This window comes from Equus asinus, chromosome 8, assembly GCF_041296235.1.
Source record: "Equus asinus isolate D_3611 breed Donkey chromosome 8, EquAss-T2T_v2, whole genome shotgun sequence".
NCBI lineage: Eukaryota > Metazoa > Chordata > Mammalia > Perissodactyla > Equidae > Equus > Equus asinus.
The window spans coordinates 45,567,200-45,582,836 of record NC_091797.1 but is presented as its reverse complement, the minus strand read 5'-3'; the positions used below and the strand labels follow the sequence as shown (position 1 = coordinate 45,582,836).

Sequence of the window (15,637 nt, the reverse complement as noted above, 5' to 3'; positions counted from 1 at the left end):
TTAAGTTTTCTTACCCTGAAAAAAAGAATAAAAGGGGCAGTTTTATTGTCTAGAGCTATTTACTCTGCTTATTCTCTTTCCTTCCTTTCATGTGCAGATTTTTATACTTTTATGACTTCTTGGTCACCCATTCACCTTGTAACCTTTTGAAATGTGCCCTCTGTTCCTGTCTGTCTACCAAAATGGCTCTCTCAATGTCTCCTGGTCACCAAGTCCAGGGGTCTTTTCTCCTTCTTCATCTTTTATTTTTTCCCTGCTTTTTCTCCTCAAATCCCTCCAGTGCATAGTTGTATGTTTTAGTTGTGGATCCTTCTAGTTGCGGCACGTGGGACGCCACCTCAGCGTGGCCTGACAAGCAATGCCATGTCTGCATCCAGGATCCGAACCAGTGAAACCCTGGGCCGCTGAAGCGAAGTGCGTGAACTTAACCACTCGGCCACTGGGCCATCCCCTCCTTCTTCATCTTTTGATGAAAGAAGGCAATACGTGTAGTGCTTAGGAACTTGGGTTCTCAAGTCAGATGACCCAGATTTAAGTATAGGCTCTGCTATTCCCTGCTGGTGTGCAGTGGTGTTAGTCACTTCTTAATTCTTTAAGCCTTGATTTCTTCATCTGTAAAACAGGGAAGATGACTCAGAAGGTGCTGTGAGGATTAAATGAGATAATGCATGTGAAGTACTTGGCTCCTCACTAGTAAACATTGTATTGCTGCTATTATTTTTATTATCACAATCATCATCATTATTACCGACCACCTCATCTTTCTTGAGACTCACTTCCTGGTTCATTTGACGGGATGCCATTCTGAATATCTTTCCACTGCTCTTGTGTCTTACCTGCATGACTCTTTGTCCTTTCATCTTCCAAATGCAGCCATTTTCCTAAATTTTGTACTTAGTACTCTTTCCCTTTGGCTATCTCTTCTACTTCTACCATTTTAACTCTCTCATCTGTGGATGACTCTTGAATCTATCCCTTACGTTCTTGTTTCTTTCCAGAAAGTCCTATTTTTTCAACTACTTGTTCAGCATCTTCATCCAGGTGGCCCTCTGAGAATCAGGGTCACTAAAACCAAACATCCCTTGGAACTCCTGATCTTACCATTTCTCTCAGTGACATTGTCACTCACTGAGGGTGGAGCCCCAGGAGTCATCTTGAATGCCTCATTTGCTTTCCTCATCTGGTGGTCACTATGCCCTGCCCACTTACCTTTGAAGTCTCTTTTGCCATTGTTATTTTCTTTCCATTTCTACTGCCAACCCTCTTGCTCAGTATTTTTTAGTAACTCCATCCTACCTCTTCTTTTACAAGTACTACAGGAACTAGTTTATTCATCTTCCATGTCTTCTTCTGCTTTCTACAGCCCATATCCTTTCTATAAGTCAGGGAAACCAAGTCACTATGAGTGTTGAGTGTCATGGGACTTTTCAACCCTCACTGTTGTGGGAGGAGCTGGAGAATAGATGCTCTGGGGCTTGCACACTGTGTTCAAACTCTAAGCCTGTGCCTGAGTCTTCCATTATCTTGCCTTAACCTAACATTCCTCTCTGATCTCCCACAATAAAGTGCCTCTGTTCCTAATCAGGAAATAGGAATCACAAGTGTCTGGATGTGCACTGCCTCTATTCATTCTTTTGCTTAAAATTCCCTTCTCTTTTCTCAATCTGTAGAAATCTTTCAGGACTCAGTTAAAAAGCTGTCATCAATCTCAACTGGATGTGGTCCCTTGGCTGAAATCTTTTAGAACTTTCTATCATTCATTTCTTCATTGAATAAACATGTATAAGGGTCTATCATATGGCAGGCACTCTTGTAGGAAATGGAGCTTTGACAGTGAACAAAATGTGTATGTCCTTGTGGATATTATGTGTCACTTTATATCTTGTATTACTGTTGATTATGAATATTTATTTCCATTTCTAGATTTTTAAGTTGCTTGGTGGCAAAGGGTGTATCTTATTCAGGGCTATATCTCATTGAATGATAGCTGTTAAGTATATTTCTCTTGAATTGAAAAAAGAAATAGACACGAGGAGGAAGGAAGATAAAATTTTCTGTCAATAAGCTATTTGCTGGAACTGAGAACAGTTGTAACAATTTGCAAGCAACCCAAGATGGCATTTACTGCTAATAGTCCTGCACTTGGGTTCTACATCCCTGTATATTTGAAAAAGCCTAAGTAGTCACCAGCAAGTGTGATATGACTTAGTGATGTGATTTAGTTGCCAAAGAAGCCATTTTGACTTGTACCACATGAATGGAAGTATACTTTCTACAGTTAGAAAGGTGATAGTCCTGTTCAGCTTACCATACACGCCTCCTGTGTTCCAATCCTTTTTATTGAGGCGGGTATATTTCATGAGTGTCCTAGATGGAAGAGAGAATTCAGAGAAGTGACCTGGGGCAGGGGGAGGGTCAGGGACTGCCAAACAGTGTCACTGTAGAATGGTAAAAGGAACTGGGAATGTTAAGCCTGAGGAAAATTAGATTAGATTAGATTAGGAAAGAATGTTTAAGCATGTGTGAGACCGTCACCCGGAAGAGAGCTTGTGATTGTTCAGAGTGTCCTCAAGGGGAAGACATGGGACCTGTAGGAAGGACATGTGAAGACAGATTAGGACTCAGAATAAAGAAGACCATGTCTGAGAATGAGAGAGTACATTTCCTTGGAGGGAAGTGAGCTGCTCAAACTATGGCGACCAACATCTTTTCTGGGTTGCTTTGGAAAAATGGAACATTAAAGAGGAGAGGGTGAAGTCGGAAGGTTAAATTAAAGAGCCGAGGTGCAGTGATCTATGGTGAGATCTTTGATGGGGCTACCCAAGAGATGACAGTCTTTCACATTGCAGTCTCCTTTATTTTTCACATTGGTGTCCTTAGAGACTTGAATATGAACTGACGGTCAAAATCCTTGATTTCTTTTTTCAGAATTTTCCATTTGCATTTTGTGTAATCATTCTGTCATCTTAAGTGGTTTAACTTTTCTGGACCTTGAGCTCTATATGTGTTTGTAAAGCGTCTGTAATCTACTGGACTGTGCTAAACCTTAGCAAGTGCACATTCCGGAGAATCTTTGGGACTTGTGAGATTTGATGTCTTCTTTGAAGAACCAAATTTTTATGTTTCTTTTGGATGTGATTAAAAAAGTCCCACTCGAAGACTATTTTGTTGAGTTCCTTTAAACCCTCTCTCCTTGGTGGATGCTTAATGGCTCACATTTCGGGAGTCTCTTTGGTCTCTCATGATTATTAAAGATGATCAACTTTATACGGCCGCATCTACATGCCTCTGAGATTAGCCTTTTGTGGCCTCAGATGTATAACAGTTCTTCACTTAGTACGTGGTTTATTTTGTCTCTTGAAATTAGGTATTCATTCTTAGTAAGATATGAATTATTGATGGCCATTTTTTCCTTCAGGAAGCACATCGATACAATAGTTAGGAGAGTTAGAATTTCTATCAATTAAGATGATTTTTAAAAATATCTAGTTCATTCTCTGCAGGGCATTGTGTGAATGCACAAAGATAAGACATGATCCCTGCCTAGAAGGTTAGATTTTAGTCAGAGAGAGAATATGGTATGAGAAGCATTATTCATATATTTTCATATATTCATATTCTTTTTCCTGTGGGGAACTCCAGGTAGTTCACTAATGTGGCCTCGATACATTTTATAGTTACAGGAGCTGTTCTTAGTATACATCGTTAGCATTACTGACCCTTCATCAACAGGTGCTTTGAGTAGTGGTATTTTACTGGATTGTCTTCATAATACACTAGAAAAACGGATGGGGTAGATGTTATAAACCTGACTTTATAAAAGAGAAAGATGAGAGAGATGCAGATGCTACAGCAAATAGACCCAGGCCCTGCTTAGCCCTTAGGTCTTCTGAGCACTGTAGGAAAGTTTCTGTTGTCGTGGAATTTATGGGGGAAGGAGGGCTGACTTTGGTTTCCTATAGTTGTTATGTCAAATAATTTAAATTCTCATTTATCTATTTATTTTGAATTAAAAAAGAATATTGCTAGATTGTTACCTCACCTCTGCCAAATGAATTATCAGATGGGTTGGGACTCCTGATATGTAAGGTCTCTGGAGAGTTAATTTTTTAGGAACATGAAATAGATAACCTGCACTTCTGATCAGAACATTGGAGAAACTTTTTAAACCATACTCTTGTAATCTTTTCCTTCAGATTTCCTTTCTTTCTTCATGCTTCTCTCTATAAATACAAATATAAACGGATATAATCATATCCTTCTGTAATATTTTTGGCCGGAATAGTGATCTACTGCTTGCCCTTTGGTTTTGTGTTTAAATTCATGGAACAATTGGAAAATGATTCAGACGTAATTAACTTGAGAGATAGACCTTAATGGAACAGAAACTAGATGTTATTAACTTTATTATTACCCATCTTAATATAATAAAACCTCAACTTGCTTTTTTTTTTTTTCTTCCTTTTTTTGGTAACTGTTAATTTGTATAGAAAACTACATGATATAATTGAATTAATCAAAAAAAGAAAAAACTTCCAGAGTGTTCTGGCTTCAATAATATTGAGAGCAACTGGCTGTGGTCATCATTTTATAGTCATCTCAACAGTCTCAGAGTTATGCATTTCATTTCTCTGTTTCCTCAGTACCCAGCGCTATGTCTGATGCACAGAGGATACTCAATAAAAATTAATGAAGGAGAGTTACTATTTAGCAAAGTGTTACTGAGTAGCTATGAGATTCTGCATCATTAAGAAGTATTCAGTTTTGTTCTACATGCTGCATTTCCTAAGGCAGGAAAGGTGACCGGAGTGCCTTAAATATTTTTCTGGAGTTAATGTTGCCAAAAGTTTCTTATATGAATAGACAAATTAATAATCGGCTATAAGCTGCCTTCTCCAAGATTCCAGTTAGAAGATTTCATCTCATTCCTTCTGTGTTTCCTTCTATCTGAATATTGGCTCTGCTGACTTGGATGCTTCCTGGCATTTTTATGGTGTGGAGCAGATGATTGACAGAATATGTGTGAAAGTACAAGATCATCTCAACTCTTTACGAAACTGTGGAGGAGATGCTGTCCAGGAAGATTTAAAATCAGCAGAAAGGCTTATGCGTGATGCCAAGAACTCTAAAACGGTGAGTTTCACTTCAGGCTACGTTGAGTGTCTTATGTAATAAAAAGATTTTTTAGAATTCAATTTTAGAAACCAGTTCCAACTTTCTCTACCTTCACCCCCAATTCCAAGGTTATGAACAAGTGGCAAAGTGAACTGAATTCATCTTTGCTTCCTTCTTGTTCCTGTGCTAATGACCAATAATCAAAATATAGAATAAAAAGCAGAGGGCCAATGTGATTTGCAAAGGATGTAATCAGGTCCTGAATAACTGAGAGGTAGTTGTAGTTTAAATGAGTAACAACTCATTTAAAATTATTCTGCTTCCAAGCTGATAGGATGAAACTCCCCAGTCACCTCTAAAAGGAAGCTTCTCTCTAATTAGAATTTGATCCCCAATGTATGACTTAGTAGAGAAGGAATTAGCTGGGAGTCAGAAAGCCTGGGATATTTGGTCCTGGCTCTGCTGTAAGAATCACACAATCATTAAATGTTGTGAGTGGGAAGAACCTGATGGGTTAGTCAAATACTCTCATTCCGCAGTTGAGGACATGAAGGCGCAAAGGGGTAATGTACTGTTCCTATGGCTTCAAAGCTGAACCTCAGTTTATTAATCTGTATAAAGGGCCTTTGATAGAGAATAGATTATCCCTAATAATATTTCTCCACCCTTTTTACTAACTCTGTAATGACTTTTGGTACTTATTTAAATGTTTATTTGTTTAATTAATTATGGAGAGGTCACTGATTTTTTCTTACAGTTGTTACCAAATTTGTACCATGTTGGTGGTGCGTCTTGGGCAGGAGCCAGTGGCTTGTTATCCAGTCCAATTCAGGAGACCCTGGAATCAATGGCTGGAGAAGTTACAAGAGTTGTAGATGAACAGCTAAAGGTCTGTGGTTTCTGTTCTTTTGGAAAACGAAATTGTTATGATTTAACTGTGTGTGATAGCATTCATACCACAGCTACCTATATTTTATGGATGTTTGTATGTGTGTATGTGTGCACACCTACACACAAGCACTGTAGTAAAAATTGAATACTGTGTCTTTTCTGACTTCATTTATAAGTTTTGGAATAACTTCTTACCTAATGAAATCAAGTAAAACCTATCAAATTCAATTTCATTTTTGACGGTAAATCTCTGAATGTACTGAACATATGGTAGGTTGCCACTGATAAGGGAATGATTGATTTCTACTTAAGGAAAAAGTATCTTCTCTTATTACATTTGATTTAGAGCCTGGGAAGCATGACAGGAGCTATGCTTAAAGTGCCTAGATGCTCCTTATGTAGAGAGTCTGCCACTGGGTAAAGAGATCACAGTCCTTGTAAGCACTTGGTTGAAAGACTAGGAAAGGGACTTAGGAGGAAGTTACAAGGCACCCAAAGCAGCAGAGACTTGTCTCTAGGCAAAGTGGCTGAAAAAAATCTCTGAAATTTAAGGGAGTATAATAACCCAAGACCAGCCTTTTCTTAAGGTAACTTCAAAAAACAGCTACACCAGACAAATTGCAGAGAGTGTTCATCATTTTCAATCTGCCTCTTCAAGGATGCCTTTAAAAACCTTATCTAAATCTCTGTAATTATTTGGTCTGTTTTCTTCTGAGAACGCAATTGCTGCAGCTCATAGGGAGTTGATATGCACCTCAGTAATAACTTTGCAACATGCTAATTACTTTGTTTGGAAATTAAATTAATGAAGGAGAAAATGTTGTGGATTATTTAGGTGTGTAAGTCCCTGTCTTCCTTTGCATATAATATAGAGAGACTCTTGTGTGTCATTTTTGTTTTTTTTAACCATGGCATTTTGAATCCATTCTGAGAGGTCCACAAAGGGGTAGAAAATAGACTGGTTGGTTCTTACAGAGTTCTGTCAGATCATTTGTTACCTAATAGCACTTGTGTTATCCTCTATGAAGGATAAAATATATAAAAAGGATACTTTCTTACATGTTTAAAACAAAGTCATCCTCGTTGCTTATTTATTTCTGACTGTAAAAAATGAAACTTAGTCTTTGTGAAACATTTAAACAATGCTAACAAGTATAGCAAAATGAAAGTAGAAGTCACGTGAAATCTCAGAGATGATGTCATTCTTAATTAATATTTTAGTGAATTTCCAAACAATCTGTGTCTAAACACACAGTTTTGCATATATGTGATCATACTATACATCCTGATTAGTAACCTTTTTATGTTTGGTAAAGTATCATGAATACAATTCTAGATCAGTGAACATTCACCATCATTTTTAATGCTATGTAGTATTTCAGTGTATAGATATTCCAGTGTATTGGGAAACCTCAGTCCTCCTATGTGTCTCTCCTTTACTTTCATACAGAACACTTCACTTCTGACACTTCTGGTTACCAGATGTGTAGGGGTCCCCTCCCTCCCGCTTCCGCAAGCAATTCTCTGTGACACTAGCTGGGTGTACTACAATTTAACTCAATCCTGACACTATTTACCTGGAGATAGTGTCAGATCCCACAGGTTAAGGGCTCAGTCCTGCAAGGCTGCCCCCACCCCTCTTCAGATGCCAATTGCAAGTCCAGGTTTTCACCTGTGCTTTTAACCAATTGGCTATAAATCTGAGGTTCCCATGACCCCCTCCTCGGGTTCTATTAATTTGCTAGAGCAACTCACAGAACTCAGGGAAACACTTATGTTGACCAGTTTATTAAAGGATATGTTAAAGGATACAGATGAAGAAATACATAGGGCAGGGTATGTGGGAAGGGGCTCAGAGCTTCTATGCACTCTCTGGGCACACCAATCCCCCAGCACTTCCAAGTGTTCACCAACCCGGAAGCTCTCTGAACCCTGTACATTTGGGATTTTTATGGAGTCTGCATCCTGAAGGTGTGATCCATCACTAAGTCTGTTTTCAGCTCTTCTCCCTTCTCAAGAGAATGAGGGGCAGGGCTGAAAATTCCAAGCTTCTAATCATGGCTTGGTCTGTCCAGTGACCAGCCCTCATTCTGTAGCCATCCAAGAGCCCACCCAAAGTCGCTTCATTATAACAAAACCCACTCCTATCACCCAGGAAATTACAGGGATTCCAGGAGCCCTGTGTCAGGAACTAGGGTCAAAGACCAAATATTAGAACAAGAGATGCTCATAGTGCTCTTGTCACTTAGGAATTTACAAGGGTTTCAGGAGCTCTGTGCAAGGAACCAGGAGCAGAGACCAATATATATATTTTCTATTATCTCACAGCAAGCATAATTTATTTTCCAATTAATTCTGTTAGAGTGAATAATTGACCCTTTTCTAGGTCAAATATTACATACATTTTATATTTTCATATTGTATTCACAAACTGCTCTCCAGTAGTATAAGGGATTGCTCATTTTGCCTCATCCTCATGAATACTAAATACATCAACCTTTTAATATTTGCCAGTGTGATGGGTTACCAGAAAATCTCATTGTGTCTTTTGGATTTCTTTAGTAACCAGTAATACATCAAATAATGTTATTATCCATTTGTATTTCTTCTTTTGTAAATTACATTTTTGGTCTCTATTGCCTAATTCTTTTCTTGAAAATATCTGTAAGAACTCCTTACATACTAAGAATTGGCTGGCATTTAAATCAGCATGAAACATTGCAACAGAAGCTTCTCTGTCAAACAGCCTCCTGCTGTCACTTCTTTTAACTGGTCTAAATCACAAGTTATCCTTGCTACCTTTGGTGGCCATTTCCTTCTCAGTGCATCAGAGGGTTGGAATTGGCTCTTGTTAGTTATTCTTGGGAGGGAGAAGAAGGCAAAGGTCCAAAGTAAAAGGCATTTGAATTTTTAAAAGCCTGAAATAATATAAATATATTTAGGACCAAAAATATTTTTCTGTAAATAGACATTCCCCACATTTTTTTGATGCTGACCTTTCTGATCCCTTGTCAATGTCATCAGTGTTCTCCATTCATCACAGCTTCCTTATTTGTAAGTGTCACAACATGCTTTTCCCTCATTCTTACAATCTCTGAGGTCCCAGGCTCCCAAATGGCCTGTTTTTTCTGTTCCCCACTTGCTTGTTTTTGGTACTCTCACTCCTTCTGAGTTTGAGGTTTCATTTCCTTTAGGGACATCTGCCATGAATCGTAGCAAATCATCCATCACAACTTCTTAGTTAAATGTTACTTATTAATTTCCTTTTAACTGGGTACACATTTAGCTTTTGATATTTTCAATAGACTGTAACAGTTTACTTTCTTTCTATTTCCTTCCAGTTTACCAGACAAGTGGACATCATTTTACTATTTAAAAAAATATTCTCCATTTGTCTATTTGTATAGCCTTCCAATGTCTTGATTTTTCTTAAAATTATGTAAGAAAAATGTATTTTTACTACAATGAATATTCAGTTGGTTAATTATTAAGCTATTGTTCTCCTCATTTGTTTCACTACTAGTATCAAATTTTCCCTGTTAAGAAGAGTCCTTCTCTGTTTCCCAAATTCTCTGAAATTAGCATGTTCTACTAGCAAAAGCTGAAGTGAATAAATTATTTTGTAAAAATAAATTTTTATTATTGTGAATGAAAAGATATGGTACTAACAGGCCTGGATTTGTGTCCTGGGTTGGCTACTAGTTAACTGTTTGCTGTAAGCAAGTCACCTAACTTTTCAGGACTGTGCAAGATTGTCTCAGTCTCAAGTTAATCAGGGGGATCCCTTCCGGCCTTAATATTCAGCCATCCTGCATCATGGTCAGTGTTAGATATTTTGAATATTAGATGAGAATAAGTTCAAATAGCTCTTTGAGTCATCTTTCAAAAATATTATTTCAGTAAAGCAAAAAAGTGGCCAGATGAGCAAGCCTTCTTGGCAAACTTCCTGGAGGAAAAGAAAACAGTAAGTTTAGATACCTTCTTTGAAAACAGGTGATATTTTCTCTGGACTGACTTGTTTTAAGTATTTTAAAATGACAACTCTCCTCCTGTTTTCCCTTTTCTGATCCTAACATTTATTCTTAGAGTAATAGTCGATGAATAAGTGAGATTTGAATGTTTTAACATAAGGAAACATTCATTTTTCCCTTCTGGACTTAAGTTTTAGAGTGCTTGTTTTGGCCTTGGAAATGTTGATTTCACTCAGGGCTTAAACTATGAAACGCTTCACCAGTAAATTTCAGATTTACTTAGGAAATGAGACCTGAGGGGTGTAGGTGGCCTTGTGGCAAGATTAACTCAGTTTGACTAGAAGAGTTCCTGGGTTTTCTTATTTTCTTACACTTTATATTGTCCAAAGCAAAAGAAAGATTGATTTCAGAGCACTTTAGTGTGAAAGTTGTATTTGCTTGTAACGAATTACAGCAGGTCATTGGCTCACTGCAAAAATATGTGAGTGTAGCTGCCATGTTAAGGATATTAATCCAATTTATTTTACAAATATTATAAAGTTTTCTAAGTATCATTAGTTATTTTTACAGTTAAGAAACATAGACCCTCATAACTATCATTGGGGAGATACATGCAAAATGAAATCTGATAATCACATTTCAAGTACAGGGCCTGCTCGATTCAAGTTGTCTGAAGTAGTATAGTATAGACTTACAAAAAGGAGAATATGGAAGGGAAGGGAAGAAACCTGGATAGAGTGAGAAAGTTTAACATAAGCCAAGTTTAGACTTCCAGAAGGAAAGAAAAGAGAGAATAGGAAAAGGCAACAGTTGAAGAAATGGTGGCTGAGAATTTCCAGGATTGATGCAAGACCAGAATCTTCTGATTCAGGAAGTCCAGCAAAACTCAGGCAGGATAGATAAAAGTAAATCCATGTTTAGACTCATCATAGTGAAAAATAAAGAACACAGAAGACAAAGACAAGATCTTAAAAGGAGTCAGAGGGAGGAAAAAAAGCCATACTACTTTAAAAAGACCAATATTAAGGTTCACTTAATATTAAGCAGCTCATGTCTCAACAGATAGTGGAAGCTAAAAGACAATGAAATAATATCTTCACACTTTCAAGAGGACATTACAATATAAACCAAGAATTAGATACCCAATAAATCTAATTTTTAAGAATTTGGATAAAATGAAAACATTTTCATCCAAACAAAAACTGAGATAGTTTACTGTCATCAGACTACACTAAATAAACATCTAATGGATATACTTTGGGACAAAGGAAAAATTATCAAAGGAAGAGTATCTGAGCTGTGAGGTAGAATAATGAGCAGGGAAAATGCCAAATGTAGGTAAAGAGAGACATTGACTATATAAAACAACAACAATAATGCCTAATTTGTGCTATAAAATTAAAAATAAATAAAAGTAAATACTAGAAGTGAGCATTTAAGTCAGTAAGAAATGAGTAAAAGCCAGTCTAAGGTCCTAGTTTTATTCTGGAAAAGATTTAAGAGATCAGCATTAAACCTGCATTGTCCAGTATGTTATCCATTAGCCACATGTGGTAATTTAAACTTGAATTCATTAAAATTGAATTTAAAATTCAGTTTCTCAGTTGCATTATAGCTAGATTTGAAGTGCTCAGTAGCCACATGTGGCTAGTGGCTCCTTTATTGGACAGCACTGATAGTTCATCATCTCAGAAAGTTCTATTGGACAGTGCTGCTTTAGATAGGAAGTAAAGTATGCATGTTAAAATGTCTACAGTAACCACCAAAACAGGCATTAAACCACGGGTTGTATTGCATACCTACAGGGGCATTAGGAAGTGTTTGGCATTATTTTGGGTTATCCTAGCAGCTGGTATGGGCAGGTAGCAAGGATCCTAAACATCCTGCAATACAAAGTTCAGTTCCACAGCAGAAGGAACGTTGCCACCCTAAATCTAGTTATGCAATAAAAACGGCATCATGGGAGATAAAACAGCACATTGAATGGTCCAATTTGCCAGAAGTACATAATTTCAAGTGTGTGTACATCTAATCATGTGGCTTCATATGTATAAGAATAAGTGGACAAAATTACAAAGAGAAATTGACAAATTCACCATTATGGTAGAGGTCTTTTTAAATGACTGCCGGTAATTGATTGATCAAGTAAATTTAAAAGGTAATGATAGAGAATATTTGAGGGGCCAGACCTGTGGCCAAGTGATTAAGTTTGCACGCTCCACTTCAGTGGCCTAGGGTTTCGCTGGTTTGGATCCTGGGCACAGATCTAGCATCGCTCATTAAGCCATGCTGAGGTGGCATCCCACTTAGCAGAGCCAGAAGAACCTACAACTAGAATATACAACTATGTACTGGGGGGCTTTGGAGAGAAGAAGGAAAAAAAGAATATTTGAACCACAGAATTCTCAATTCTGATCTAGTGGACCTATAGCATCAGTGCACAACAATAGGAGAATATCAGTTCTTTTCAGGGATACGTGGAATATTTACAAAAAATGCCCATGAAGTCATAAAGAACATCTGAACAATTTTCAAAGGCCATATTCTCTGGCCCCATTTCAAAAAAATTAGAAAGTTAATAACAAAAGAAAACTTAAAAAGATTCCATGTTTATAAATTTAAAAAATTACTTCTAACTCAAGGGTCAAAGGCAGGACATAATTTAAATAAGAGGATATTTAGAATTAAACAATAATGTAAATCATAATATCAGAACCTGTGAGATGCAGCTAAACTAGTGTTTAGAGTGAAATACGTGGTCCTAAATGCTAATATTGAAAGTGAGGAAAGGCCGAAAACTAATGAGTGAAAGCATATGATAATTTAAAAAGTTAGGAGGGCAGGGTCTTGATGCCCTACAACTTGCTTTCATATGACTCAGAGAGAGGGAGAACAAATATTGCTAATTATTAGCAGTTGATAAATTTTAGGAGAAGGGCATAGGTACTTATTATCCCATTCTTTCAATGTTTCTATAGGTCTGAAATATTTTGAAATACATTGGGACGGGGTGGGAGAGAAAACAGCAGTTCCTTTGAAATCAAGATTGAGGCAAAGATGTCCATTATCACCACTTCTGTTCTGCACTGTATTGAAGATCTTAGCCAGTGCAATATGACAAGCAAAAGAAATGAAAAGTGTAAGGATTAAAAAGGAAGAAAAATTATCATGATTTGCACATTTTCTGATGGTCTACATAGAAAATTCAGAAGAATCTGCAGGTAAATTATTAGGATTAGTATGATGAGGTTGCTAGAGATAGACTAATACTTAAAAATCTGTTGCATTTCTATATAGCAGCAACAGTTAGAAAATGGCATTAAAAATAGTCATCATTTAAAATAGCAACAGAAAAACTAAAGTACTTAGGAATAAATCAAAGATGTATAATACCTCAATGGAGAAGAATTAAAAACTTGATTGAAAGACTGTAAAGTCTAAAATAAAGAAGAGTATCTGCCATGTTTATGGATAGGAAAAGTCAGTACTGTAGGGTGTCAGTTTTTCCCAAACTTATCTATTATTGGGTACAATTCTAATTAAAACGTCCAACAGGTTTTTAACAGAACTTGATAGAGTTAATTCTAAATGTATAGAAAAGCAGTGCTCAAGAATGGCCCAGACACTTATGAGGAAGAACAAGAAGGTTGATAGTCTTGCCCTACCGCATATTAAGACTTATCATAATTAGGACAGTGTGCAGAGATAGACAAACCAATGCAACAGAAAGAGAGATCCCAGAAATAGACATATACATGTCTGTAAACTTTAGTAATGACAGAGGTAGCATTGAAGATCAGTAGAAAAAGGATGGAGTATTCCGTACCTACACTTAGTGAGTACCTGGGCTTGTAATGCTTTTATATGTTTCTTAGAGATTGTTCCAAAAAGTGTGCTGGCTCTGGGGATAGAGGGGAGGACCTCACCATTGCCATCAGGTACAAATTGTGTTTCTGGAGTCTGGTGCCTCTAGTTCTCCATGAACTCCTAAAATTATATGCAAAATTTCAACTAATTTTTCTGGATGAGTGTTCATCAGATTCTCAGAGGAGTTCTTTGGCCCCCAAATGGTTAAAAGCTACTGCATTCTTGACCATTATGTGACACATTTGGTTACTGAGCTCCCCACTGGATGCTATGGGATCACCAAAGAATGTCATCAAACACGGCTGGGGGTGCAGAGGGTGTAAGGTGGACAAGAGCAAGAAAGTGTCCTCAAAGAGGTAACACTTGAGCTGAGCTGAGCGTGGAGGAGTACAGGTGATTTATTCTGACTCCAGAGGGGAAAAGGAGGATTCTAGGCTAAGAAAACAAGGTGTGCAAAGCATGGAGCCAGAGCTTGGATCGTGTGAGGAACTGCACCTGTAATTGAATATGCATAGTTCTAAGGAGAATATAAAGAAGTGACAAGAAATGAGGCTAGAAAGATAATCTGTTTACCAAATATTTCAGGGATTTCTATTCTGTGCTAATGAATAATGTTCTTGGCATATTTCATTTTTTGAGGAAACATCTAGGAGTAAATTTAACATAAAACATGTTATCTCTAAAACAGAGATAGATGTCGTGGAAGGCGTTGAGGTACATGGAGTCTAGGAAGACTCACAAATTTCTGACCCAGTTTGGTGCTTTACTTTACAATAAAAAGTTTGCAACAATGGTTGATTTTACTGTTGTAGTTATTGTTTGGGTGAGGATAAGGGGAAAATGAAATATGTTGCAGTTGACCTTTCTATGGTGGAATATCCAGGTGGAAATGCTTAATGGACTGTATTATTCATGTACTGTATATATTATGTAGCTGGTTGTAGATAAACATTTGGTTGCAAATCATCGGAATATGAGTAGTAATTTGAAGTCATGGGAAGAATGGATGTTGAAAAATATGATTTGGAGGGCAGAAGGCCATGGACTTGGAAGGAGATGCTGTTTAAGGACCTGAGCTAGGAGCTGGACACAAAGAAGTGGTCAGGAGCTCCATTACAAATTTAGCCTGTCATCCTTTCTCCCCTTTCTCTTAGCCCTGTCACCAGAAAGTCGACCATGGCAGCCTTAGGTACCATAGACTTAAGGGAATAGGTATGAAAATTGTAGGTAATGAAGAAAGAGGAACAGGATGCTTCTGTGCGCACTGGGCAGGGGCATTGGAAGAGGATGGCCAGAGTAGGAAGCAGAAGACCTGAGTCCCCATTTCACTTATTCTAGTAACTATCTGAGTGACCTTGAGCAAGTCACTTGGCTCCTCCAAGCCCCAATTTCCTCATTTATAAAATGAGTTTGCTGAAATCTACCTTCACTTACAGGGTTGTGATGAGGATCAAAGGAAATCGTGGATGAAATCAGTTTGTAGCGTATAAAGTGCTGTATTATATTATCAGTCAGTTTTGGTCTGGAGGTGGTGGTAGGGAACTAACTGCAAAAAATCTGTTGAACTGAATGCCTAGGGCAGGCAAAAATTCCTTTTATAAGGTCAAAGTCATGCAATCATCCATTTGTAGAGCAGAAAGAGACCTTAGAAATAATCTTATAGGTGAGAATGCAGAAATATGCAAAGGTTATTCACTTGACGCTACTCACTTAACATTCTACAGAAATTTCACATCAGGGCCAACACTGGAAGCCAGGTCTCCTCCCTTTAGGTCTAGGGTTCATTCCAACTG

The 15,637-nt window shown here is 37.5% G+C and overlaps 1 protein-coding gene across 10 annotated transcripts in view; it reads left to right on the top strand.

Annotated features, from left to right (window-relative positions):
* CARMIL1 (capping protein regulator and myosin 1 linker 1) overlaps positions 1 to 15,637 on the top strand; it is a 309,026-nt gene that overhangs the window by 223,670 nt on the left and 69,719 nt on the right. For all 10 annotated transcript variants that reach the window (XM_014851594.3, XM_014851592.3, XM_070515533.1 and 7 more), the window contains 2 exons: positions 5,005 to 5,133; positions 5,873 to 6,004. In XM_014851594.3, the coding sequence (XP_014707080.2) occupies positions 5,005 to 5,133; positions 5,873 to 6,004 (261 nt within the window). The remainder of the gene's footprint in view (positions 1 to 5,004; positions 5,134 to 5,872; positions 6,005 to 15,637) is intronic.